General features: G+C 39.6%; 2 protein-coding genes across 5 annotated transcripts in view; one reads left to right on the top strand and one right to left on the bottom strand.

Annotated features, from left to right (window-relative positions):
* Positions 1 to 3,703: 3,703 nt before the first annotated feature.
* LOC115783733 (urotensin-2-like) lies at positions 3,704 to 4,741 on the top strand. The gene is made up of 4 exons (XM_030734700.1): positions 3,704 to 3,809; positions 4,166 to 4,276; positions 4,490 to 4,533; positions 4,628 to 4,741. The coding sequence occupies exons 1-4, from the start codon at positions 3,704 to 3,706 to the stop codon at positions 4,739 to 4,741; spliced, it is 375 nt and encodes a 124-aa protein (XP_030590560.1).
* Positions 4,742 to 8,065: 3,324 nt separating this feature from the next.
* The window catches only part of camta1a (calmodulin binding transcription activator 1a), a 284,069-nt gene continuing 267,149 nt past the window's right edge, over positions 8,066 to 24,985 (bottom strand). Inside the window, exons 13-26 of one of the 4 annotated variants that reach the window (XM_030734206.1) lie at positions 18,030 to 18,176; positions 17,965 to 17,990; positions 17,616 to 17,812; positions 17,428 to 17,506; positions 16,958 to 17,306; positions 16,113 to 16,591; positions 15,270 to 15,448; positions 14,522 to 14,765; positions 13,593 to 13,664; positions 13,452 to 13,472; positions 13,130 to 13,329; positions 12,737 to 12,811; positions 12,364 to 12,394; positions 8,066 to 10,507 (exon numbers count right to left, since the gene is read on the bottom strand). In XM_030734206.1, coding sequence (XP_030590066.1) covers positions 10,475 to 10,507; positions 12,364 to 12,394; positions 12,737 to 12,811; positions 13,130 to 13,329; positions 13,452 to 13,472; positions 13,593 to 13,664; positions 14,522 to 14,765; positions 15,270 to 15,448; positions 16,113 to 16,591; positions 16,958 to 17,306; positions 17,428 to 17,506; positions 17,616 to 17,812; positions 17,965 to 17,990; positions 18,030 to 18,176 — 2,132 coding nt within the window. In that variant the 3' untranslated portion in view covers positions 8,066 to 10,474. Of the gene's footprint in view, positions 10,508 to 12,363; positions 12,395 to 12,736; positions 12,812 to 13,129; positions 13,330 to 13,451; positions 13,473 to 13,592; positions 13,665 to 14,521; positions 14,766 to 15,269; positions 15,449 to 16,112; positions 16,592 to 16,957; positions 17,307 to 17,427; positions 17,507 to 17,615; positions 17,813 to 17,964; positions 18,177 to 24,985 lie in introns of all 4 variants that reach the window. The other 3 variants (XM_030734207.1, XM_030734205.1, XM_030734204.1) reach the window with 3 other exon arrangements.

Below are 24,985 nucleotides of genomic sequence, written 5' to 3' on the forward strand. Positions count from 1 at the left end.
GATGCTAAGGTTACTCCAATTAAATTACAGGTTTAAATTTTTTAATCATATGTAGTCTACTATGAGGCAATTTCACTGTAAACAAACATCACTCCTCTGCCATTCTAACACAGTTTTAATCTAAGCAATGGGAAACAAAGTCCACTGTTTTTGGTCATTTTTGTATGAAATTCTTTCTTTTTATGATCATATTTTTATTGTTTTTTGAACAAGCATCAACATACAATGGGTGAAACCAAAGAGCATAACAGAAAGTTTAACCATTTTCCAGAAAGCAGTCACTCCAGGGCATTCCCATAATTAAAATGTGTGATTAAAAAAAAAGGTGCCAGTTGTGTCTAAAAAGTATAGTGCATAATTTGGGCCAGCTTCAGGGTACTGAATCTACTGGCAATGGGAGGTATGTTCCCTTCAGAATATGACAATATAACCTGGAGATGGTTTAACTCTTCCCCCGAGTCTCACACAAAACCTTAAGTAAAGGGAGCCTGTCATAGGACACCGCAGGTATTCAAAAGGTAAAGTGCTGCAAATTATTAAACTGCACAGACAGTTCCTCAAAGGAGTATAGGCTTCTTTCTCCATATGCATTGCACAGAGAATGAATGGCCTTGTTATACCACTGCTAACAATGGCCAAACCTCTGAATTCTTATATATGCCTCAAAAAACTTTAATACAATCCCAGTTCCAAAAAGTTGGGATGCTGTGTATAATGTGAATAAAAACAGAATGCAGTGAATTCCAAATCTCACAAACACATACTTTATTCACAATGGAACATAACAATAGCATATCAGAAGTTTAAACTGACAAATTTAGCTAATTCATGATAAATATTAACTAATTTTCAACTTAATGGCAGCAACATGTCCCCAAAAAGTTGAGAAAGGGCTAATAAAAGGCTGAAAAGGTCAGGGATACTTAAAAGAACAGCTGGAGGAACATGTTGAACTAATCAGGTTGACTGGCAACAGGTTAGTAACATGTCTGAGTATAAAAAGAGCATCTTAGAGAGGCAGAGTTTCTGAAAAAGTAAAGAGGTTCACCAGTTTGCAAAAAACGGCATCTACAAATTGTGGAAATTTTTCATTACAATGTTCCTAAACGTGAAATCGCAAAGACTTTGAATATTTCACCATCTATTGTTCATAAGATTCAGAAAAATCTTGCTTGTGATCTGTGGGCCCTCAGGCAGCACTGCATTAAAAACAGTCATGCTTTGGTCATGGAAATCACAGCACTAGAAATCATTGTCTGTGAACACAGTTGACTGTACCACTCACAAATGCCGAAGTCCGTTTAAAATGCAAAATGCCTTGCATATGTCAGCAATACAATGCTAAATTGCATACTGCATCTATTACAACAGCATGGCTTCATAGCAGAAGAATCTGGGTGACAACTGAAAACAACTGGCACATCAGGAAACAAAAAATAGAACAAAGAAGACTCATGACATTTGAACAGCTAGAATCCTGTATCAGACAAGAATGGGATAACATTCCTCTCCCCCAAAAGTCCAGCAAATGGTCTCTTCAGTTTCCAGATATTTATGGACTGTCATTAGAAAGAGGGGATGTTATACAGTGGTAAAAATGGCCCTGTACCATGGTGCCATCAAATTCTACATGAGGTAATATTTTCCTTAAAATGGTGCTTTTTTCTCAGGTTAAACATTTTATGTTTTTCTTTGTTCTCTTGTGAATAAAATATGGATTTATGAGATTTTGAAATGAACGCATTCTGTTATAATTTACATTTTACACAGGGTCCCAACTTTTTGGGAATCGGCATTGTACATTTTATGCAAGAACTATAAACTATAAAACAAAAACTATACATTTTGTCACCCATCACTTGTAGCGGAGTGCAAAAGCAGGAATCTTTTCTTCGGAATGACTGCAACAATCAAGAACTCTGCAACTTTGTGAGAAAAAAAAAGAGAAAAAAAAGAATACAACACATATTTTAGAATACAATGAACTACTGATGTATTACTGTGTATTTATGTGAGGTCAGAACAGGTGAGGTCAGAAAAAGCATTTTGATGCATAACTGCATGCTGCTTATACATTAATCAGCTGCTATTCATGTGGATGTTATTTTGTCTACCATTCACTTAAACACTGTTGGTGTCTAAGCACGCCCCCACTAATTACAACTACTCTTGCCAAAAGCAGAGACATCTTTAAAAAAACTCTTCAGAAACAGCTGGAGGAACCCAGCAGAGTGCACAGTCCTTCATGAATTTACGACATGCTCAAGAACAAAGAGGTCCCCTGCAAAACACAGAACCCAAAGGACCCACTGCTTGATACAAAAGGGCATCTCATTTGGTTCTGCATGCTCTGATGGTTCAAAGCTGAACCAGTATTAAACTGATTAATGTTGCTGCTGATCAGTGTATGTTAATGCAGCAGTTCTGCACGCTCTAAATAGCAGCCTACCACTGTCACATAGAGTACCAGTCAAATGTTTGGATGCACTTAGTCTCCAAACTTTTGACTGGTATTGTATATTATTACTTTTGATACTGAAGTGTAGCCCTAAGCATCCAAATAAATGGTTGCTATTTGCTAAAACACTGGTGCCTGGAGCAAATTCTTGATTAAATCGTAACAAGGACTCCTTAGAGTAGGACAAATGCCAAGTTTGGTGGGAGAGATGCTCTATTATAGATGCTGAAATAATTTGGAATTGGCACTGGGTCCTTGCCTAATTCTGAATATAAATTGTAATTGCATTTCCTGATATATAGCAACACCTAATGGAGTGTCTGACCTGCAAACCATAAAATAAAATGTCACCGTTTCTTCATCGGCTCTCATTATCAGGAACTGAACATTGACGTCATACTTCTAATAAATATACAAATTACACAGTGAAGTGCAAAATATGACTTTGTAAATAACTGTCTCCATCTCCCCCTCCCTGTCTTCTAACCAATAAGAAAGCTTCTGTGAGGCTAAGCAGTGATGCTGGGTGTACTCATAAAGTTTATTTTTACTGCATGACTAAGAAGTGAAAGCACACATATAAAATCTTAAAACAACCAGGCTTCTAAATAAAATGCATCAATCAGTCTGATTCAGTGACCCATGGAAATTTCCTTGTTGTCTTAAAATGTCAGATGGCTCATAGAAAACATGGCCCTGAACGTTTTAGCATGTCCACTGCACCTCTCCCTAAATAATTACAGATTTATTAGAGGTTCTCTCGGCTTTGTTTGCTGAGATAAATCCAGAGGATTCAAATGGTCCAAGAGTTTAACGAACCAGTAGTATAAAAATATTAGTCATTTGTCTGCCCTGTTTCTCCATCTGCTCCCCTGTGGAAAGCCATTGACATGAAATCTGAAACACCTGCCTCGATGCCATTTACAAAGTCAGTAAAAACAGTCAATCAAGCTTAAGAGCAGGTAAAATATGACTATGCCCTTGAAGAATGGGCCACGCCACATCTTTTCATTGTTGAGTCTATAATTCACGTGTTGATTTATCACAGAAAGGGTGTGACTCTGGATGATGCGGATGTCTGTTGCAGAAAGCAAAGGTGTATCTGTGTCTGCTGTGTGTCATGCAGGAAGGGGGGGAGGGGGTTAGGCTACAGCTTGAAGTATATAACACAGTTAGGACCAGCAGAGCATGTAGAATTCTTCTTTTCACCCTCTGTGCAAATCAGAGCCACTTTCATCAACAGTGATGAAGTGTAACCATCTTCTCTCCTGGGCCTTTGTGCTTGTGGCCTCGGGCCCACTGTTGGCCCACCCCATTACAGAATCTGCTGAGCTGCCATATCCAGGACCTGGTGAGTGGAAAGTAATATCTTTATTATAGTTGTTATACAAAGTAATTCACTATGTCAGTCCCTTGATTAGCATTTTTAGTAATAAAACATAATTTGCAACGATTAATGGCAAGCTAGTCATGTCCTGGGGCCTTGAAGTAATTACTTTAGCGCTGCAGTGTTGAACAATGATTGCTCTGCCAAAGTTCACATGCCAAAGTTCTGCCATCAGAGAGGAGATTGAGTTTTTGTTCAATTACTTCGAATCCTTTATTGTGATTACCAGTGAGAATTAGATCAGAAAATGTTCAGAGCATGAATCTGTATTTCTCAATGGTGTTCCTACCAACTGTGTGGGCTTGTTTGGTTTTCCGTAGTATCAGTGGAGGACCGAGGAATCAGCAGCCTGGATGATCTGCCTCTCTCAGAGCAGGATGGTACGGGTCTTAGATATTCCACCCTAATATCTGGCGAAATCAACAGAGATGGTAAGAAATGCAAATTACCCAATCATACCTTCACACTACTTATTTCTGCAGAAAAAAGTGTGCTACTGAGTTGGCCATGTTTAACATTAGCAACCATCACCATAAGAGTAGAAAAAGCCAGTGTCCATGTAAATGAACTCTACGGTCCACTGACATTCACAGAAACACAGCTAAGCTATCAGCATATGTTTCTCATGTTTCCTTTTCTCTCAGGTGTCAGAACAACAGGTCTGCTTCCTAGAGGGATCAAGAGAGAAGTGGGTTTTATACTAATGTTATTCCTAAAACATCAAAGAAATATAAGCAACATCCTGTAAATAATTCACAAAATCACTTTATCTTGTCTTTCAGGTCCTGTTGGAGAAACAAAGTCTCCTAAATCCTTTCAGCCATGCGCTGGGCATTCGGAAACAGTTCAGGAAGAGAGGAGGGAATTCGGAGTGTTTCTGGAAGTACTGTGTCTAAAACAGTCGCTGAAGACAGGCAGGGCTTGCACTGGAAGAAAAATGAAACATCTTACACTCATGCAACACATGTGCAGTCACACACGCTCACACACCTACACATACATACACACATGAGCGGCATCATTATTTGTTCATAAGAAGAAGAATGCCCCAGATATGTCTGAGACATATTGCTTGGGGACTTTGAGATAATTTATTAGGATTTAGTTTTATGCTGTGTGAAACTCTAAAGTGCACATATACAGTCTTTGGTTGTGCAGTTTTTGGCGAAATGTCTTTTAGACGTGAAAGTCAAAGATTATATGCCACTGTTTGTTGAATGGAAATAAAAAATTGTACTGTAAATAAATAATGTATCGGCTATTTGTTTTTTTCTTTATAAAAGGTGTTAATGGAAACATTAAAAGTGGAAGTTAAGAAACCACTATTGCTTTTCTAAAACTGAAAAAACGAAACAATGGAAACAAAGAGACTTTGCAAAGTTGGTTCTCGAGTTTTCATCATTTTTTCCTTTTTTTATTATTTTACAGCAGAAAGAATATAAAGCATTCAGAAAACATCTTCCATATTTTAAGGGCAATTCAAAACGTTTTGCATGGCTTCAGCAGCTGAAATCTCTTTTTTTTTTTTTTTTTTTTTAAACATATCCATCGAGTCAGTGACGCTTGTACATGCACAATTACAAAAATAAAACTTACAAACAAGAGAAGGGAAGAAAAAGGAGGAAAGCAAAAACACATTAGGAGAACCAAGAGGACATGAAACTTTTAAAGGTAGGGGTTGGGAACGGAGAAAAATTGGGTCACATAACAGGGAAAGACAGAGAGAAAGACAGCTATAGAGGAGAGGAAAATAGATCTAACACTAGTTCACATGCAAAGTGTCGAGGACCCATAACTTTCTATCAAAGCAGGGCCGTTTTTTTTTTCTTCTCAGTTTGGAATTGATGAAAACGTGCAGTTCGGTAAAGGGTGCCATATAATTGCTGTCCATAAACTACTGAATGCTTGTCTTGCAATACTGGCATTTGCATAAGAGTAAGTCGACTACATGTGTCCAATCATTTTAAACTTTGCTAGGTCTATAGGTCTCCACAAAATAGTTCTTTATTGCTCTGTGTCAACAAGTGGAATATACTGTAAATCTGTTTGTGTTCTGTTGTCCTGATGTGCCTACCTTTCTCTGGTTGGGGTGCTTTGGAAAAAGAAGAGGAGGAAAGGCAGATTCTCAGGTCAATTCACAGAACATCTTGAAATTGATAATACTGCTGCTAATGCGTGCCTACCAGCTAACCTATCGTCCCATTCACAAATGGCAGTAAAAACAAGATTGGAACTTTTCATATAATTACTCTTAATCATAAATACCTTTTATACTTTGTCACTTAAATGAATTAAAGGCCTAAAGAAGTGGCCAGAATTACATAAATAATATGACAGCGTTCTATGAAAGAGTGTCAAATCATTTATATTCATGAACAAACTTTGTTCCAGGGCTTTAGTACTGTCTGTACTATTCAAGGTTATTGTGAGGAAATGGTTTACATATTGCAGCAAGTCATTTTAAAGATTTTACTCTTGCAGTGTTGAACCTGTCTTAAGATTTTTTTTTCTGCTCAAAGGAGGTTTTGAATTTCAGCTTCTTTTGCTGTGAATCACATGTCCTGCTCTGTTTCCTCCTCCCCGTTTTGGCACCCTGAGTAAAATACAGAAGGGAGGTGAACCAGTCCCTCAGTTTGGGGGGAAAAAAAGAACAATGCTGCCTTCACCGCTCAGCGTACAAGTGAAATTGACACCTGACATGTCTGCATGTGTGCTGTGCAATGTCTTGTGCGTGTGTTTGTGTGTACCGTGTGTCACTTAATTGCTATATATACTGTCACAATGTCTCCACCCTTGTCCTTCTGTCTTATTTGAAGTTGGGAGTCCACTGATTTAATAAAAAAAGGATTAAAAAAAAAGAAAGAAAAAAAGAAAACATCTAAAAAGTTAGAGCTTGTCTAAAAACAATCCTGTCCTCATGCTTTGCCATGAAATCGTCAGTAGCTACTGAGTATTGATCACTGGCTCAATTAGTAGGTTTGCCCTTCAGTTACGTGTCCTCTGTCTTTCTGAGTTCTGTGACACCTCAAACCAATGGTCATTGCTTTACAGAACAGTAAGTCCTTTAACAAGTCTATCTGACTACCGATTCTAGGAAAAGAAGCATGCTTTAGGTGCACTTCTGTCACCCAGTTAACTATTTTACCCATGCAAGCATAATAAATCCTTCTGCTTTTTTGCCGCAGCATTGCATTGGCTATGCATTCTAACCACAGACTAGAGGATGAATGCAAGGCAACAAACTCCAGTAGTGGCATTTCTAAAAGTGGTTTTTAACAAGCTGTCCCAGCGGAAAATGGAAAAGAAGGCAGAAACAAACAAACTAAAATAAAAATCAAATAAACAAACAAAACTAGCTAGCATGTTGACAAGCTTGAGTGCTGCATTAATAGTGTCTTGTACAGGGGTAAAATTGCAGCTTTGGTGTGTGGAATGGTACAACAGTGGCGATCATGTGCATTTATGTGGAAGATACAGCACTGTCTGTGGGTGACCATGTTCTCTCACATTACCTCAACCTGAGGTACAAGTATTCTAAAACTGGATTAGTGTTATCAGGATATGAATATAGGCACTTCCTACATAAACACTCTGGAAATAAAGTTTACATATCAGGTGACTGGAAAACAACAGCAAAAAACAAACAAAATTCCAAAAACAATGAATCAAGGAAATAAATTGGAAAAAGACACATTTAGCTTAATTATAATTGAACAAACATGACAACACTTAAATGAACAAAACTCAAGTTTTCCAGTGGCACTTGGCTGAATAATCACGTATCATTACTTAGATACAGAATAGACTTAATGGTGAGAATATATAATAGGAATTTAACAGCAGCCAACAGGCACCTCTGAACCAGCAGCTTGTATATTATTAGCTCTCAGATTGTTCCTCCATCTCAATTTTCTCTGTTATATTATTAAGTTACATATAATCCAATGTACAAGATACATCTTATCTTTCATAATTAAAAATGGCACTAGTGCACTGTTTTACACTTTAGTTTCTGTATTTGTTTTGATGCTGCACTGAGGACAGTGAATACTTTCAGTGCCATCCTTCTGTTTATTTATTTATTTATTTTTAGCACCTCTGACTGCTGGAGCAGTTTATTTTGCAAACATGTTTTCAGCTGCTTGGCAAAGAAATGCAGTAATGTACATAATGCTACATGTGGTTTTTAACTAAACATGTTTTTTTTTTTGTTTTTTTTTTCTGACATGGAATACAAGGTATATATTTAGACTCTGGCAGCCTTGTTCAAGTGCTTTTTTAAATTTGAAACCTACCGTAGAAAGAAACACCCATCACTGCTCGACTACGAGGAACAACTCGGAATTCTTAAACCGAAGGTTGGTGCAGCACACTGGAAATTAAAATTTGCATGTTTACTCCCATCGTTTTCAGGGACAGAGTAATAACAAAAATTGTTTTATATGTACACCATGGGCAAGGCTGCCATTTACAATCTTAGAGATCAGACAATACCTCAGTAATGAGAAATCATCACATTCCATTTTCAAATGACAACAAAAAATAAACTCAACTTTGATATGGTGTTTTTCGGTGATCGATAAATGCTCCAGTTGGTAGGAATGGTGGACACATGACAGACTTAAATGCTTTCTGCTTGAAAATGACTCTCTCTGCAACCTGTGTGTACCATAACGTTTTTGTGATCCTCTGCCAGCTTTGATGTTATGATCTTCAGTGCTAGTGTGTATTCCACTGGATGATTATCTGTTCTGCAAAAATTAACTTAATTCTCTTCTTAAGCTATATAGCATTCACATACCTTGGCACCATTGGCAAAAGGTTCTTGGTAGCCCAAAACAAACAAATGAAAAAAAAAAATTAAAAAATAAATAAACACAACCATACTTGTTTTAAGATAATTTTGAAGACTTCTCCTAACACTAAATACAGTATTTTTTACTTTTTCATATTGCAATAATATCATGCTTTAGCAAAATGTTCTTCTCAAGAACAATCAAAATAAAATAAAATACTCTAATAGTGAAATAGTTTTAATTTTACAAAGCATAGCCACTACTGCTTTTGTTGTTTTTTTTTTTTTCCCTTTTGACTCTGTTCATACTTTTCATGCACATAGCTCATTTTTATCCCAGGTATTTACACTATATACAAACAATACAACCATACTTCTTAGGCATTCAAACAAAACTATACAAATATTCTGTTTTTGTCTCTTACCTGTTTTTGACCCATTTTAATGAATAAAATAATATATTTCTAAAATACAATCCCCTTTGGGTACATGTTTTTTTTTTACCTACGTACTTTCAGCCTTCTTTATATACAGAAATCGCTCAATTGTCAAAAATATGGATTTGTCAAACCCCTATTTTGGGACAAGCTTAGGGACCTCTCAAAGAATCTCTAAGACGTCAAGGCAATGTATGTGATCTTCCCTTCAAAAACCTTCACAGGCTCTGAAGTTCACTTCAAAAGAACAGTAATAACCTGCATGACCATAACCATTACAACACAAAATAAGCAAGTTTTTTTTCCCTCTCGGTATGTCTCAGAGAAGCAATCAAACCAGCAAGGCAAACCAAAATGAAATACAGAGAAATCGGACAATACAGGGATAGCTTCATCAATGAAATGCTGAAATTCATAGCATACGGATATGTGGTCCACCGAAGTGGAAATAAGAACAAAACCAGAGGAGAGGCTGAAAGACTAGACCAAAGCACACAAGCAAAGACTTTTCTTGACAAGAAGTCATGCATTTTTTCTTGGTAGGATTTAACAACATATAGCCTGAAGATACAGATCACCAATACATTGGACATGATGGAAGAAATACAATGGACAGTATGGAACAATTCAAGTAATAAAGTGACAATATATATATATGATAAAGCATAGTTTTTTTTAAAAAGAAATATTAAAACAAATATTTTATCCCCCATCTGCTTCAGTATGGTAAAACCCCGACTACATTCATTTGTAGCTCCACCTGTGTGGGCAGACTGGTGGGGTAGAGCACAGTGGGACAGGAGGAATCGTTGAACTAAGTTGAATATTAATCTACAGCAGTGGATAGAAGTGGGCATGTGGGTTATTAATATATTTGGTAAAAAAAAAAAAATCCCTTCTTCAAATGAATTGATTGGTCACTTAAAAAATTATGAAATACAATTAGAGCTCAGAGTGTTTCTGCATGGTCTCTCTGTCCTCTGAGATTTTTCTGCAGCAGCCACAGTTTACATTTCTTGTCCTGCGTTTGCTTTCTTCACTGTCCAAAGCCTCTTCATATTCAAAAAAAGACAAAGCAATCCATGAAAAAGTGCAAAAAATGCCAAGAAGCAAATGTTCTGCACCCCCACCCCTACCCATTTATTTTATAATCCTATAGAAGTTGCCACTCTCCAACCAAAATTAAGTCAGTGGAAAGAATAGATATGTGAAAAAAATGCTGTTGTACATGTAATCGTAGTTGAACCAGTAACACTGCAGTAGTAGTAATAATTGCAGTGCTTGCATTGGTGTTTTTTTTTTTTCTGTTTCTCTTGTAAAATGTCTCGGGTACAAACAAAAAAGAAAAGGAGTCAGGAGAGTGATGTCACATCGCAAGGGAGCTCTTCTGAGGGGTCTCATGTTCCCTGGCCCTTTTCAATTCTTTCACCCTGGAACACAGAAAAAAAACAAGTGTCCATGAATACAAACAGCCATGATTTGAGTTTACTAAGTCACATACACAGGCCTAACAGTATCACACTGCTGAGCCATAAAAATATCAAATCAGTGCAGAAACAGGAGGAGCAGCCGATCTGTGAAAAGAAATGTTGGTCAGAATGATTTGAGACTTCACTTTGTAGTGAACAAAAGAAGATGTTATAGCACAACTTCAGAGTCATTCTTAAAAAAAAAAATACAAATGGGATTAAATGTGACAAAATAAATACAGATATAAAAACAAAACAGTACTATCACAACATTGTATATAATAATTACAGTTTTTCTTGATTGATCTACTGATAATGTCGTATCCTTAAAGACTTCTTTGACAAAACACAGCATTTATTCTGGCAAGTACCATGAATTATTGCACAAGACAATTATTTCTAAGATTAAAAATGCATGCGTTGTTGCACTAGATTTTATGGACAACTGTAAAGGCTAATTTTACTGTAAAGGCTAATTTTAACACATCAACCATCACCTTGTGATGGCCTTAAACCTGCTCTGATTATTCTTCCATATGGCCAATACTTCAACATGACTATTAAGCTGCATGATTAGATGCAACCTGTGTATAAACAGTGTGTGTGTGTGTGTGTGTGGTGTGTGTGTGTGTGTGTGTGTGTGTGTGTGTGTGTGTGTGTGTGTGTGTGTGTGTGTGTGTGTGTGTGTGTTGGATTGTCTCATGTTGAGCTGGTGTACTCCCTGGAGGTATGAATCCATTAGCGCTGTGTATTGTTGTCCCAGGGGACAACAATACACAGCGCTAACACAGCGTAACAGCATTAAACCTATATCACAGTATAGAAGACACACATGCAATAACAGGTGGTAACATCAACAATCTAATGTGCTCTAAAAGAACAGTAACCTATTTTAGGGCAGTATACAGCTAATGCGAAAAGAGTAAACACATATAAGCTTAATGTCACAGCACCAGATAGCATGGAGGTTAAATTACGTATATGATGTTCTCACCATTTCCCCCATTCAGGTGAACCTTTTAGTACAATATTTGCTTATTTATTGGTTTGTTTGATGAGTCGGTGGGCATATTATGTTCAGCATCTTCACAGAGTTTTAGTAAACAGAAGTTAGAGGGGTTAAATCCCCCGTGGTCTGTCGAGTGGCTAGAAACAGAGCACACAGTCAGCCAGCCAGCCAGACAGCTACTTGAGAAACAGCAGGCCCATAGCATGCCTAAAGGTATAAAAGCAAGGCCCATAGTTGTCACCACTTGTCATGCAGCAGAATAAAAGATGGCTGAGAAAAAGCCTTCTGTTCTCTCAAACTGCATAACCACACAAAGCTGGAAAAAAAAAACCACAAAAAAAAAAGTAATTTCCAAGGAGAGAACGACAGAGATAAAGAGAGTCAAAGAAGTGCCTGTTAAGTGTTGCTGTGATATTGTCATTCATAAGCAAGTTGTTAGTTTGACATATGTTCTGCTCTAAATCTGAGCTTCTCAGTCCACCTGTGGCTCCAGTCGGCAGCCTTCATGCAAGCAGGCATCAAGCAATAGTGATGGAGAATGAGGAAGGGTGGGTAGGATGGTGGGAGAGAAAGAGCAAAAGAGAAAATGAGCGAGGAAAAGAGGGAGAGAATGTGAATGCCGAGACCTCAGGAGGAGATAATTGTATTATTAAAGAGTGAGACACAACAGGAAGTAAGAGAGAAAGAGGCATACAGAATAAACAGGGAGAGAGAGAAAGAGAGAGAGAGAGAGAGAGAGAGAGAGAGAGAGAGCGAGAGAGAGAGAGAGAGAGAGAAGCACGAACTGAGTTGCTGAGGCTGCACTCACCCGCTTGAACAGTCTATGGTCCATCAAGGGGCTTGGCATAAACAGCAAAACAATACCAGACAGCTATTAGCACACAGTAGGTACTGTGAAGGAGGGGGCGAGGACAGGTGGGGGCCAGATACAGTGAGGGAGAGGGAGGTGGAGCTTAGGTGTTGGGGACATTTCTAACTACCCACTTTTTTCAACAAAAGTAAAATCATCACACAGTGTTAAAAAAACAGCAGTTTCTGTTATGACTAACTGATTAACTCAATGGGATATTATTCTTTCAGAGCACGAGCCAATGCCCCGCAATAAATCTGACAGTAAACTCTATCTAGCCCATGTATAAACGAGTACTATATCATGTGTTTGAGCCAGTGTTGGGGCCTACCTGTGGCGACACCGTCGTAGGAACCTCATAATCTTCCTGGCAGCCTGATCTTGTCTCTTTGTGAGCAGACTACTTCTATGAAACACCAGACAGAGCCACAGTTAACTTTTATCTGTCAGTGAAACTGTAAAAGGTACCAATCTAATACACACTACAAATAATAAACGGAAAATGACTATGAATCATTGCTAAAGTGCTCAGACTTCTCTCATTAAAAGGTTATTTTCAGAAATAACTAAAGACATTCAGTCCTCGAGTCAAGTCCAATAATTCAAGAACATCATTTTGTATAATTCAGTTTGACAAAGTGGTCTCTCCAGTAAGCTAGTGTCTGTGTCAGGATTAGTAGAGTCAAATGACTGGCCTTAATTCAGTATGTGCATGAATGACTACCTTAGTTTATGCTGCACCAGAGCAGCAGCAGCCCCACGGTGGTGGGGCTTCAGCCTGCCAAACTCCTTGTAGCTGCGGTAGTATTGCTGAATGAGCACAGCAGCCCTCTTGCTCTGCTGGAACTTCTTCTGTTCATGGTAGCTGCGGAATTTACTCTGGATAAGGATGGCGGCCTGCGTCATCTTCTTATAAAGTGCATACTGCCAACATGAACAAAACAGTACATTATGCCGAGGAATGGTGCTATGGGCTCGCACTGTAGAAGAACACAACCAAAAAAGTCTGGCAATTAGATCAGCTGATGGCATTGAAAATATTTTACCTTCAACGCTATCCATGTTAGCTTGTAAATGGGAAAAGGGAAAAATAATGAACGATGAACTAAAAAGCATCGAAATGCAAACTCTGATGTTGATTTGGTCATGTTTCGAACACTTCAGACATTACGCGCTATGGTGCCTACCTGTTTGTATTTCTTGTAACAACGTTGTATAACAGCAGCAGCTACCTCTTGTTGCTCTCTGAGCGGCCGCCCCTGTTGGAGAGTAAAGTGGTATAGGTCAGAGGTTTAAGTAGAGCCCATTTTTGCCACAGAAGATATTAGTGGCTCTGTCTCCCTGAGGTCCCCTGGTGACCTGATTCACTAGCATGTGAATGCCACCCTGGAGTAAGCCCACGCCTGGTGGACGAGACCCCATGTGAAAATTGGGGAGGACGAGGTTTGCGAGAGAGAGAGAGTGAGAGAGAGAGAGAGACGAAGGTCCACCTCAGTATCGGCTGGAAGATGGCGCAACAGACGACTGTGAACAATAGGGAACAGTTTGTCATATGAAAACTTATTAAAAGTAGCTATGGGGAGGATAAAGAGTTGAGGAATGGGATCGGGCAAGGGGAAAAGGACTGGTGTTTTGATAGCTAGTTTAAAACAGGCAGTAGCAGGCTCCATACAACTAACTTAGAAAGAGAGACAGATACAAAGAGGAAGTAGGAGAGCATTAGCATAATTGTGTCTAAGTGCAGCAGGGACACAAGGGACAGTGCAGTCGTTTTTCTAAGCAAGGCCATGCTCTGCTCAAGCCACACCTTTCCCATGCTGAAACCACAGGGACATATTTGTATATTTCTTGTATGTGTATATTAGCAGAGGAACAGAGAATGACACAAAGATAGATATAGAAAAACGTGATCAATATTAACTGTGATTAGAAACAGTACATCTCAAGAAAAAAAAATCATTAATGAACCACATCAAAATCTTGCCCTTTACTCCAACAAAGTACCATATGGAGTAAAACAAACGCGAACCCTTCAACATCTGGCCTGAAGCCAAAAACAATTTCATCTATTTCACACCAGTCCACAGCTTATGCCACCTGAGCACCGGGCCTGTACCTTGTACTTGCGGAAGGCAGTTTGGACTAGGCGGGCAGCCTCATATAGCTCTCTCTGCTCTGGATCTGACAGAGTCAGCTGGGCCAGGTCCCGCTCCACTTTGCTGTTGGAGGCATTGATGAACTCACTCCAGTCAGCTGGGGAAGGAAGTGTTGACTTTTCCAGGGGGCCCTCTCTCAACGGAGACCCTCCAGGGCTCAGACTAGGGTTGGATGATGGGGTCAGGGGTTCATTATAGAGAGATCTGAGGAAAGATTATAACACATATCTTCACTCCAATTGTACACATTGTGAGTTTAATGTAAGTAGTAAGTAGAATGTTGCAAGTAGTCCATATGTATAATGTTGTACAGTTTATATTAAATCTAAGCAAATTAAAAATATTTACCCTTTTTACAGTCCCCAGCCTTATAAAGCAATTTAACAACTAACAATAGAAAATATAACTCCTTGCAAACTTTGCTTTAGCAGTGATAGGTGGAAATTAAACTTCTTAATGTAATTTCATTGTATGACTTGACGTATATTGACAATAAATTCTTCTTGATTCTTCTTCTTGATTCTTGAAGAATGACATCATCACAGACAGCACACAAACTGACAATGTGCCTATCAAATAAAACAGTGTCTCTTCAGCTTGACATCCCATTCGTTTACACTTTTGGTTAATCCTCTATAGTATTATGATTAAAATATCCGCACAACATCCATGTCTATATATCTGTTCTTCCACCATGGTGAGTCTCACCGTAGATGTATGATGCTTGGCAGCTGTTCTACATCTCCCAGATAGTTGGCCAGCCAGTTCATGGTGTTGCTGACCCCTGATGTGTCTAAGGGCACAGAGTCTGCTGTGGCGAAGTTCTCCCTTTTGATTCTCTCTGGTGTTGCTTCAATTATGTGCTCAGCCAGAGTCATCATATTTACCTATTATAATAAAAAAAATAAATAAAGATAACAGATGAGTGTATTTTTTTTATTATATATAGTTTGAGAGATGACCTATAACAATAATGTTGCCTAGAGAAGGGTAACAGCATGCATACAGAATGGGGGATAAACTTCCTAATCCAGCACTTCATTTGTAAGAGGAATAGTTAGACTGGATCCCTGAAACAATTCCTTGGCTATTGAAGTGGATCAATAGAGAGAGTTTATTATGCAGTGATGGGCATCGACAGAATGTCAAGTCTGGTGTATACTGTCTACCTAATGCAAGAATCCAAAAAAAAATAAAAAATGGTGGCATGGTAGTGTAATGCCAAATTTGATTATAATTTTGCAAAGCTTTTTTTTTACCAATGATTGTATAGTTCTACTGTATGTCACCCTGAAAAGGTGCTGCCACAACCTGACAATGCACATGGTTTTTAAGCAAGTCTATAAATTTTCTTTTTACAAAAATGTATAAGAGCTGCCAAAACTGAAACATTTCTGTTGCACGTTTTATTCCTGTGCATGCATTAATGTATGTGATGTATCTTGTTTCTGATATTGTATCTTATGTTATATTATTTCTACTATGTAATCTTTTACAGCAATTAAATTAAACCACAGTAACTGATTGGCAATACTGGTGCTACGCTCTCACCTGTAGGTCATCCATCTGTGTGAGGCAGTCCTGGTTCTCCAGATCCTCCCGATATGACAACAACTCTGAATCGGCCATTTCACTTTCTGACATTACCAGCATCCCTAACTGTTCCCGCTGCCGTAACCGGTTGGCCAGTTTCTCTTTTCCCAAGCTGCTGCTTCCGCTGACACCCAGTGCCTTCCTCCCCAAGTTGCTGCTGCTGGAGAAACTCTCTCTGGAGGTCCATCTTGCTGTCCCTGTGCTGCCTCCTGTAGACAGGCATTTGTCTGAGCTCAGCCCTTCTGAGGACAAGCTCTTAGTGCTTGAGGACAGCTTGTGGAGCTGTTGCTGCTCCAGGCTCAAAGGAACAGACATGGCCTTATCAGGCCGGGTTTGAAACAGTTCTGGGTTGGGTTTATGTTTTTTAGCTAGTGGAAGGTCTCTTTGGCCCTCGCTGCTGTAGTAGTTGGAGGGCTCTGATCTTGGCCTTCTCAAGTCTGCAAAAAACAACATGTAACAATAAGCTGCATAGTACACTAATAAACATTTTGTTTCTTATAAGCTGTTTTCACACATGCACTGCAGCTCCTTAGTACAAAGTCAGTGGTCAGCTAGGTGGAGAGTGAGTGGGTAACATATTTTCTGTCTCCTGCACACTGTATCCAGGAATCACATGAACTAAACCAGGTAAAGTATTTCCAACAGTGAGAATGTGTCTCAAGCAGACTATTTCCTGTTGTCAGCTACATGTGAGACAGGGAAACTCTGGACAATGCTCTGATCTGATTCACATGTGAAAATGGCAAAAGAATATCAGAAAATCAGGAATCTCGCAGTCAGTATTTTTCTTCCACTGTACTGACCAGGATTGAGGCTGGTAGTGCTGGATGTGGTTGTTGTGGTTGCAGGACATCCTTTCTTGCCACTTGGTGCTACTATAGTGTTGTTTGCCCAGCTGACCATCCAGCTGTCTGTGGTGGGGGCGTCAGGGGCTGGGGAGAAAGACATGCGAGTTGTGGGTGGTAGGGGGGCTGGCAATTGCTGCTCTTCCCTCTGTAGCTGCTCCAGACACTCTGCCAATTTGGTATGGCCACGAGAGCGGGCAATTGACAGGGGTAAGCGGCCCAGAGAATCTGGAATAGCTAGGGCACGTCTGTCCCATTTGTACAGGACCACTGCTGCCTCCAGGTGACCCAGTGCACAGGCCCACATCTAGATGAAATACAAATGGACATGAGAAAGCAAAAAAGTGAAAAGGAGATAATCTGTCACACAGACTGGGATATTCTTCATTACGGCCTACGGTTTCTTATGCTAAAGTCAGCTCCCTTACCAGAGGTGTGCACGAGAAGTGATCCACATTGAGAGGGTCCACTTCTAACTCCAAATCAATACTATCAGCATGCTTGGTACTGGTTGGAAGAGAGCAAACAATTAGCATCTCACCTCTGTTTAATGTGGTGTACAGTCAATTACAGAACAAAGCACCACTGGCTAGTATGCAGAGAATTTATTTCTCACCGCCACTTGATGAGTGTCTGGATGAGGGTGGCGTAGCCCTGGCCTGCAGCCAGATGAAGGAGTGTCATGCCTCTGAAGGTCTTGGAGTGGATTAAATGCTTGGACTTGGCCCAGCAAGCTCTGCTCATCATCTTCTCGCAGACCACCACAACACGGCTCTCAAAGGAGCTGCTGGCTTGCGTTTGGCCAGATACACACTCACAGACACAAACGAGGAGATCGTTATTGGTTGCTGCATATACTGCATATGCTGTATGCTTGTTGTAAAGTATACATGGTTGCTGTGCATGCTAACAAGCACAATGACTGTCTTTAAGCACAACATAAGGAGCATGATGTGGCTCTTTACCTGTGACTGGTTATTGCTGCCTCCCCCTCCAGGTCCTCCACCACCTCCTCCACCACCACCACCACCACCTCCTCCTCCTCCCCCTCCTCCCCCAGTTCCTCCCCCAGCTCCGCCACTCCCTGCACCACTCGGTTGCTGGTGGCTGGCCATCTCTGCCATCCTCCTCTCCATCTGCTCCAAGCGCTCCAGGATAGACATTCTGAACTGGTTATCTGGGCAAAGAGAAAGACACAGAAAAACATGTCAGCATACAAGTAAGATCTGGTGTGAGAAAAAAAAGTCTTGTGTTTGCTTGTACAAGCACAAACAACCCTGTATTCTGACAAGACAAATGATCACACAGTATGCACCACAGCTGCACCAGCATGTTACTCTGAGGAGCATTAGAACTGTCGCAGCGACTTGGGGCTTATCATCATCAGGCATACACTCAACCATTTAAAAACAAATACACTAATGCCTACTTTTGAGACGCTGTAAAGCTGAGGGAAAGGTAATTACTTTCAGCTATAATGCACAAAGACCTTATAATCATTATTCATCACTCTCGAATGTACGTGAAAACAAAAGCATCCATCATTCACGTCATCAAAACAATTGGCTTTTCTAAACTAATCTGTAAAGCCTATCAATCAATCCTTAATGACTTCTATCACTAAACTCCTGCTGCCATCTTTCTCACATCACTCAAACACCACCCCTGCAGACTAGTGCAGGTTGAAAGATTGGCCAGTGAGCAGGGGCATGTTAAATGTGAACCATTCTTTCTCAGAGGGCTTCAGCCAAGCTCTGGGAGGAGTGTACAGCTGAAGGCCTTCAACAGCTGATTAAGTATATCCTATTATGGCCCTGAAGTCCCAGCCTGCCCCAGTACCACGAGCTTGTGGCAGGAGGACTAAGAAACTGACAGTACAGAATCAATCACAACTTGCACCCATGCACAGAGTCATTTAAGAGCCAAATATCCCATACATTTAAATGGACAGAAGTGCATTAGACTTGAGTGTGTTTGCAAGCTGTTTTGGAGGTTGTTTATGATACAGTACTTTGACTTGTTGTCATTGTGCAGGTATTCAGCCTTGTAACAAAACATTTTCTATGTCACAAACACACTGTATAATTTAAGACCTAAGAGAGGAAAGAACAGAGCAAATTGCTAAGGGCTATTTAAATTAAAGCAAACCAAAAACATAAAATAGAGTGTAACTGGAAAATTAAGCTGACTAAAATTTCGAGGTTGGTTTTAATAATTGCAAAAAAATGCATCTGAGTAGTTATTATTAAAAGGTCCACCCACTGGAATTGGAACATGGTGCCATACATTACTACAAGATTAAAATGCACATTCCTTACTGAAACTCACTAACTTACATGCCAACAAGCACACACACACACACACACACACACACACACACACACACACACACACACACACACACACACACACACACACACACACACACACACACACAAAGTATGTTGTGTACAGACAGTGGATTGGGATGTGCACAGAGAGCCCACTGCAGCAGGGAGTATAGAAGACTGCATTAGCATTCCCCATTTAGCCACTATGAGGCCGTTTCTGTGGCAACCTGCTGCCAGTGGTAACTAGGCGACAGGAACATGGCTGTCTGTATATGGTCTGCCTGTGTGCTATTGGCTTATTGATGAAGGGGAGGAGAAGGACTCAGTGCACTAGCAAAAAAATGGAGAGAGAGGCAAACAATGAAAAAATTGTTTGCCTTTTTTTCTTGTGTACTTGGCCTACTCTCAGTGTTGATGCCATAGGTAAGGACCTAATGACTCTAAGTGCGGAGCCTTCACAGCACGACCTGGTGACATTTGCGTTTTACGATATCTTGGCAGTCATGGCTCAAGGCTCCACAGAGAGCTAATGTCACAGTGAGACCTCTTATAAGCCACTGTAAAAGAGGTCAAGTAACTCCTATCATTGAACAGAAAAGAATGTCACTAGCTGGTAAATTACTGCTCTCAGTGACAATATATTGCACTGTGAATAATGAACTTAAAGGACAACAATAATGTCTCTGACTTTAATTCCTCTGTGTGCTGCAGACTACCTAAGTGAATGCGCTGACAGAACAGTGGATCTCATATCAAACAGGAAAGCTCCTTTGAGTGTTGGCACAGCTTCTTTTTTATGGTCTATGCTCACCTATTCCCCACGTAAATAGGCAAACCACATTAACCTATTCACATGGCTTGTAGAGTCAAGCAATGATAAGAGTTGCGAGCCTGTTCCAGACTCTAGAGTGCCTGTGTCAGAAGGGTGAGTCAGGGGTTGATATAAGTCACAGCACTACAACCTGCCTTAGTAAGGGGGTGCTCTTCCTTTGCCACTGTCTGACATGTTGGGAGAGACATGGATAGATGGAGAGGGTGTGTGTATGGGGGTAGTTAGCAGTGGGCTGACATGTCTTTGTTCAGACCCAGTGCTGCAGTGTGCTGCAGTGCAGATGATGTCATCTCCACCTGCTGCCTGCTGCTCCAAATGCGATGCACGTCCACTGCAGAGGGAGGATGGGGGTAGAGACGAGTGGGAGGGGAGAGGGAGGAGACAGGGAAGGTGCGCAGCCAAACAGCACTTTAACAACACAGTGACGTTGTTAACGGCCTCCCTCTCGCTGGTTTACTCCCTTGTGACGGTGTGTGGCAGCAGACATGGTCACTCTCACATATTTAGGGCAGACTGTGACGTGCTATTTTCTAATTTAACTGGGTGCAAAAATGAGGCAGACCACTCATTATATTAGAGAACTTGAATGAATGGTGTTTAGTCAATTGAAGTGTAAACTTAAAGCCCTAATGATACATGTAGGCATTCCGGGTCAAGTTTCTGTGAGTGAGCCTGATTTACTCTTCTGAAGTATTATAAATTTCACCTTGCTTTTGGTACTGTAATCCCTTGTTGGAACTGGACCCTGGGTAACCTGTCCTATCTAAACTGGATATAAAAATGGCAAAACTACAGAGACCGCTTCACTTTTCAGAATAAAAATACGCACTGATTTTCATGTTCTGTTTTACACTTCTATGTATCTGAACTCATTTATCCTGTTTCATGTTATGTGTTATGCCATAAGAGTTATTTTAATGAGAATAGCTAACAGAGTTAAGATGAAACATTTTTTTTTTCTGTACAGTCCATTACATAACACAAGAGAGTGCTTTTCAAAATTGCTGCCAAGTGATGATCTGACTTGTCTCCTGTTAGAAGTGAGAGGAAAACCTATCACCTTTGGGATGAATGCCTGCAGAGGATGGGAAAATACCACACTACATGTCTTTTCATGTGATAGCTGTCTTACTTAAAAAAGGAATGTTAAGCAATGAGAATGGTAAACAATATATCATATATCTTTAATTCATAAGAGGCATTGCAAGAGTGTTGTAGTACAATTTCTGCATGTTAAAACTTTTCTCTGCAGAATCTGTAATGTCCCTTAGTTTGTTATGACAGTGATGTGTCAATGTGGCGCTACTGTGACTTTGCATTAGCTTCTCTCTAAGGATGCCCATGTCCTCTGAGAGAAGCAAAGAGCAACAGACCTGTAAAATGTGCACTAGATTTCAATCCACACAACATCAAAGTCCTGCCCCATGCGATCTATTTCATCTCTGGGACATGGCAGCAGCTCCTCGAGAGACAGCTTGATATACGCAGGGATATGGGAAGGAAGGACAGGGCTGCTTATGGAGTCACAGCGGAGCATAGTGAAACTGAGAACAGGCTTGAGGGAGGAATAAAACAGCTGGAGAGATTACAGTAAGGACAGGACAAGGGTGAAGGGAGATGAGAGGGCAGGAGAAGGGTGACAAGTGAAGAGCGGCTTGTCAGAGATATCAAGGGTGAGGGGAAGAGAACTATTAATAGAGCTGTAGTGTCTTGGAGCCACCGTAATGTTAGTGCTGACACTCAGACAACCTTTATTTAACCCTTGGACCAGTAAAGTATATAGTTCAAGAAAAATAAGCCTATTAAGAATAATATAAAATAACAACTGAAAGCAGGGTCTTGTACATAAAATATACATTGAAAATCCAAGTTATACTGAAACATTAAAGGATTGTTTTGGGTTTTTTTTGTGCTGATTTTAGAATAAGAGCACATCCTTAATCATGTACTTAATTGTTTGCATGTTATTAAAAAGGAACACTCATATTTTACCCGAAAAGGTTTTACAGGGTTATTCATATGGTGAGCTTAGGGCAGGCTGCAGGAAGATCATCTTTAATCTTCACTTCTCAACTCCTGGTTCTGTTCATGCCACTCAACTTAAGTGCTGGACCTCATTATCCCTCTGCAACCAGTCAGATTCTCACATGTAACCCAGTGAAAAGACCAAAGGCTAGCTTCCCCCAGGATCCCTGTGTGAACTGACTGACAGGGGCTAGTATTTGTCCCCATGCATAACAAAGGGGGCAGGCCATCAGGCAACAGCCCTCACAGCTAGAACACATGGGTATTTGTTGTTTAAAGACAGACTATACTTTGACATAGTGTAATGACTGGTTGGGTTTTGTTATACAATTTTGCCTTGCTTTAAACTGCTTTTAAAAAAGTGATAACATAAGATTTCAAAGTGAAAAGCACAAGACTTTATGCAACAGAAACATGTTTGTTCCTTTTACAGATTACAGATTTTGTTACTGTAACACTGAATCTTGTGAAAATCCACCCATCTGTATAATGCTCATCCTGTTCAGGGTCATGGAGCAGGGTGAGAGACAAGGTACACCCTGGACAAGTCATGAATCAGTCCCAAGGCTAACATACAAATAGACAAATGCATGCTCACTGTAAAAGTAATCTAGACTTTCCTATTTACCTAACATAAACAGGAAGGACACCTCTCAGACAGGGAGATTTTTTTTTTGTCACGGCAAACCTGTAAAATATTTTGCTTGTAACTGATGTTTTTTTTAATGTCTAGTCCCTTAATTCAGAATAATTTTATCAGTAGACAAATGTTCTTGTAACTTTACTCCTCTTGCATGCATCAGTTGTAGAAAACTGTTGAAATCCTTCACAGATGAGGCAATCAGCTCTGATGTCACAACTTTAAATTCAAGACTAAATACAAAAGTCAAGTTAAGCAGAAGCTTACATTACTGGCATACGTGTCATTTAGTACATTAAAAAGTATAAGTAGTAACCCAAGAAAGGAATTGCATTATTATTAATTACTATCTCCTGGCACTTCTCTTTTCTCAACTATCTACACCAAAATAATTTACTGGGGTTCAACTTTACACAAAGGTCACAGTGCTTCAACACAGCTCTTATGATTCTGGCATTTATGCAGGTATACACACAGGTCAATAAGATTACAGTCTGAACAAAGAACAGATACAATGTGTCACATTGAAGGTAAAATGCCAAGAGTGCACACCCTTGGGGATTTACTGTCATCTACTATCACGCTAATAGAGTGATAGAGTATTGGTTTTTGTCTTGGAAAGCAGGATAGTTTGATTTTTTTTTTTTTTTTAGATGTTGAATTGATACACTAACAAGCGCATTTCATTAGCTTCCTATTTGCATAAACCACTACATACTGCTTGACACATCAGCTGCAGGCAGAAGTGCAAATGAGAGATGAGTGGGGAAATAATTCCAAAGATAAATCAATCTGCAATGAAACACCAAAGCCCAAGGGACAGGACTTCTCCAAAGCTTTCCATTAATAGTAAGACAACAGAGTTTGGCTGAATGCACTCAACAGAGATTCTCAGCCTGTTATGCACATTCCCTGAATCTTTTTCCAACAGTGTAGTTGAAGTCATAGTTAAGTCTTCTGTCAGCTGTTACAACTGTTGACAGACAGCAGAGTGAGCAGAATTAAATCCATGTGATCTTTAATGATTCATAAATACAGCCTGAGAGGCATACACCTGCATGGCATGAACAGAACTGAACCTGAATTTGATGAGTACATCAATAAAATTAAAATATAAACTGTAAAACACATTTAGCTAAAAATACAAATAAATAAATGAGTAAATAACAGAACACTGACAATGTTTCCATCCATGCATAACATAATGTAACCTAAGGCAAAACACAAATTACAAATTCAAAATTCAACAAGATTTTACTCAACACCATGGTGATAGTGTGACGAGAAACTGCACATGGTGAGCTTCACAGAGGTAGACTTACACTGCATAACTGTTAGTCTGGATTGCATCAGACTACATAGGTGCTATTGTTTTAACATCTCCCTGCTATATCTCAGACATAAATGGACTAAATTAAGTGCCATCGCTTTAAGAAAAAAAAAACATTTCAGCAATTACATTCTTATAGAGATGTGAATAACAGTCAATAAGACCAAAGGTGTCTTAATTGAGGTCGCTCTCAGTTATTTGGGCAACTTGAACTGAAGCACATAAACAACCAGGAATTATGTCCTCTCCTAAAATGACTGCTTCTGTTTAAACGTTCTTATCTCTTTAAAACGTCCTTGTTGCTCTGTCACCTTCAGCTGTAAGCATTCCCACATCACTGCTGTTACTAGAACTACTAATGCTCATTTTGTTAATACTACAGGTACAACTGCTGTACAAGGGCTGCAGTAAAATGTTTGCCTTTAAAATTATTCTAATTCTGCTGTTTATAAGGCAATATATTCAGCAATTAAACAACATATGCTACTTTAAGATAACTGCTCATACCCACTAATATTTCCACAGTTCATATTTAAAAGACAGCCTGATGACATAAAGTACCAAACTCCTGCAAGAGTACCCAATATTTGTATTGCTGGTCCTGCTACAGACACATAACTTCAGCTACACGACTCCCACATGTATACTTAACAAATGGATTAGTGTATTTATGCTAAGATTCAGTCTGTCCCTACTGCTGCCAACCTGAAATCCCTAAAGACTAGAGTGACCACAAAATAGCATTAGTTTCTCTACTGAAGAAAAGTTAGTTATTCAACATGATTTTCAAAACACATTTATTCAAGAAAATCAATGTTTGTGTTAACAA

This window comes from Archocentrus centrarchus, chromosome 7 (assembly GCF_007364275.1).
Source record: "Archocentrus centrarchus isolate MPI-CPG fArcCen1 chromosome 7, fArcCen1, whole genome shotgun sequence".
NCBI lineage: Eukaryota > Metazoa > Chordata > Actinopteri > Cichliformes > Cichlidae > Archocentrus > Archocentrus centrarchus.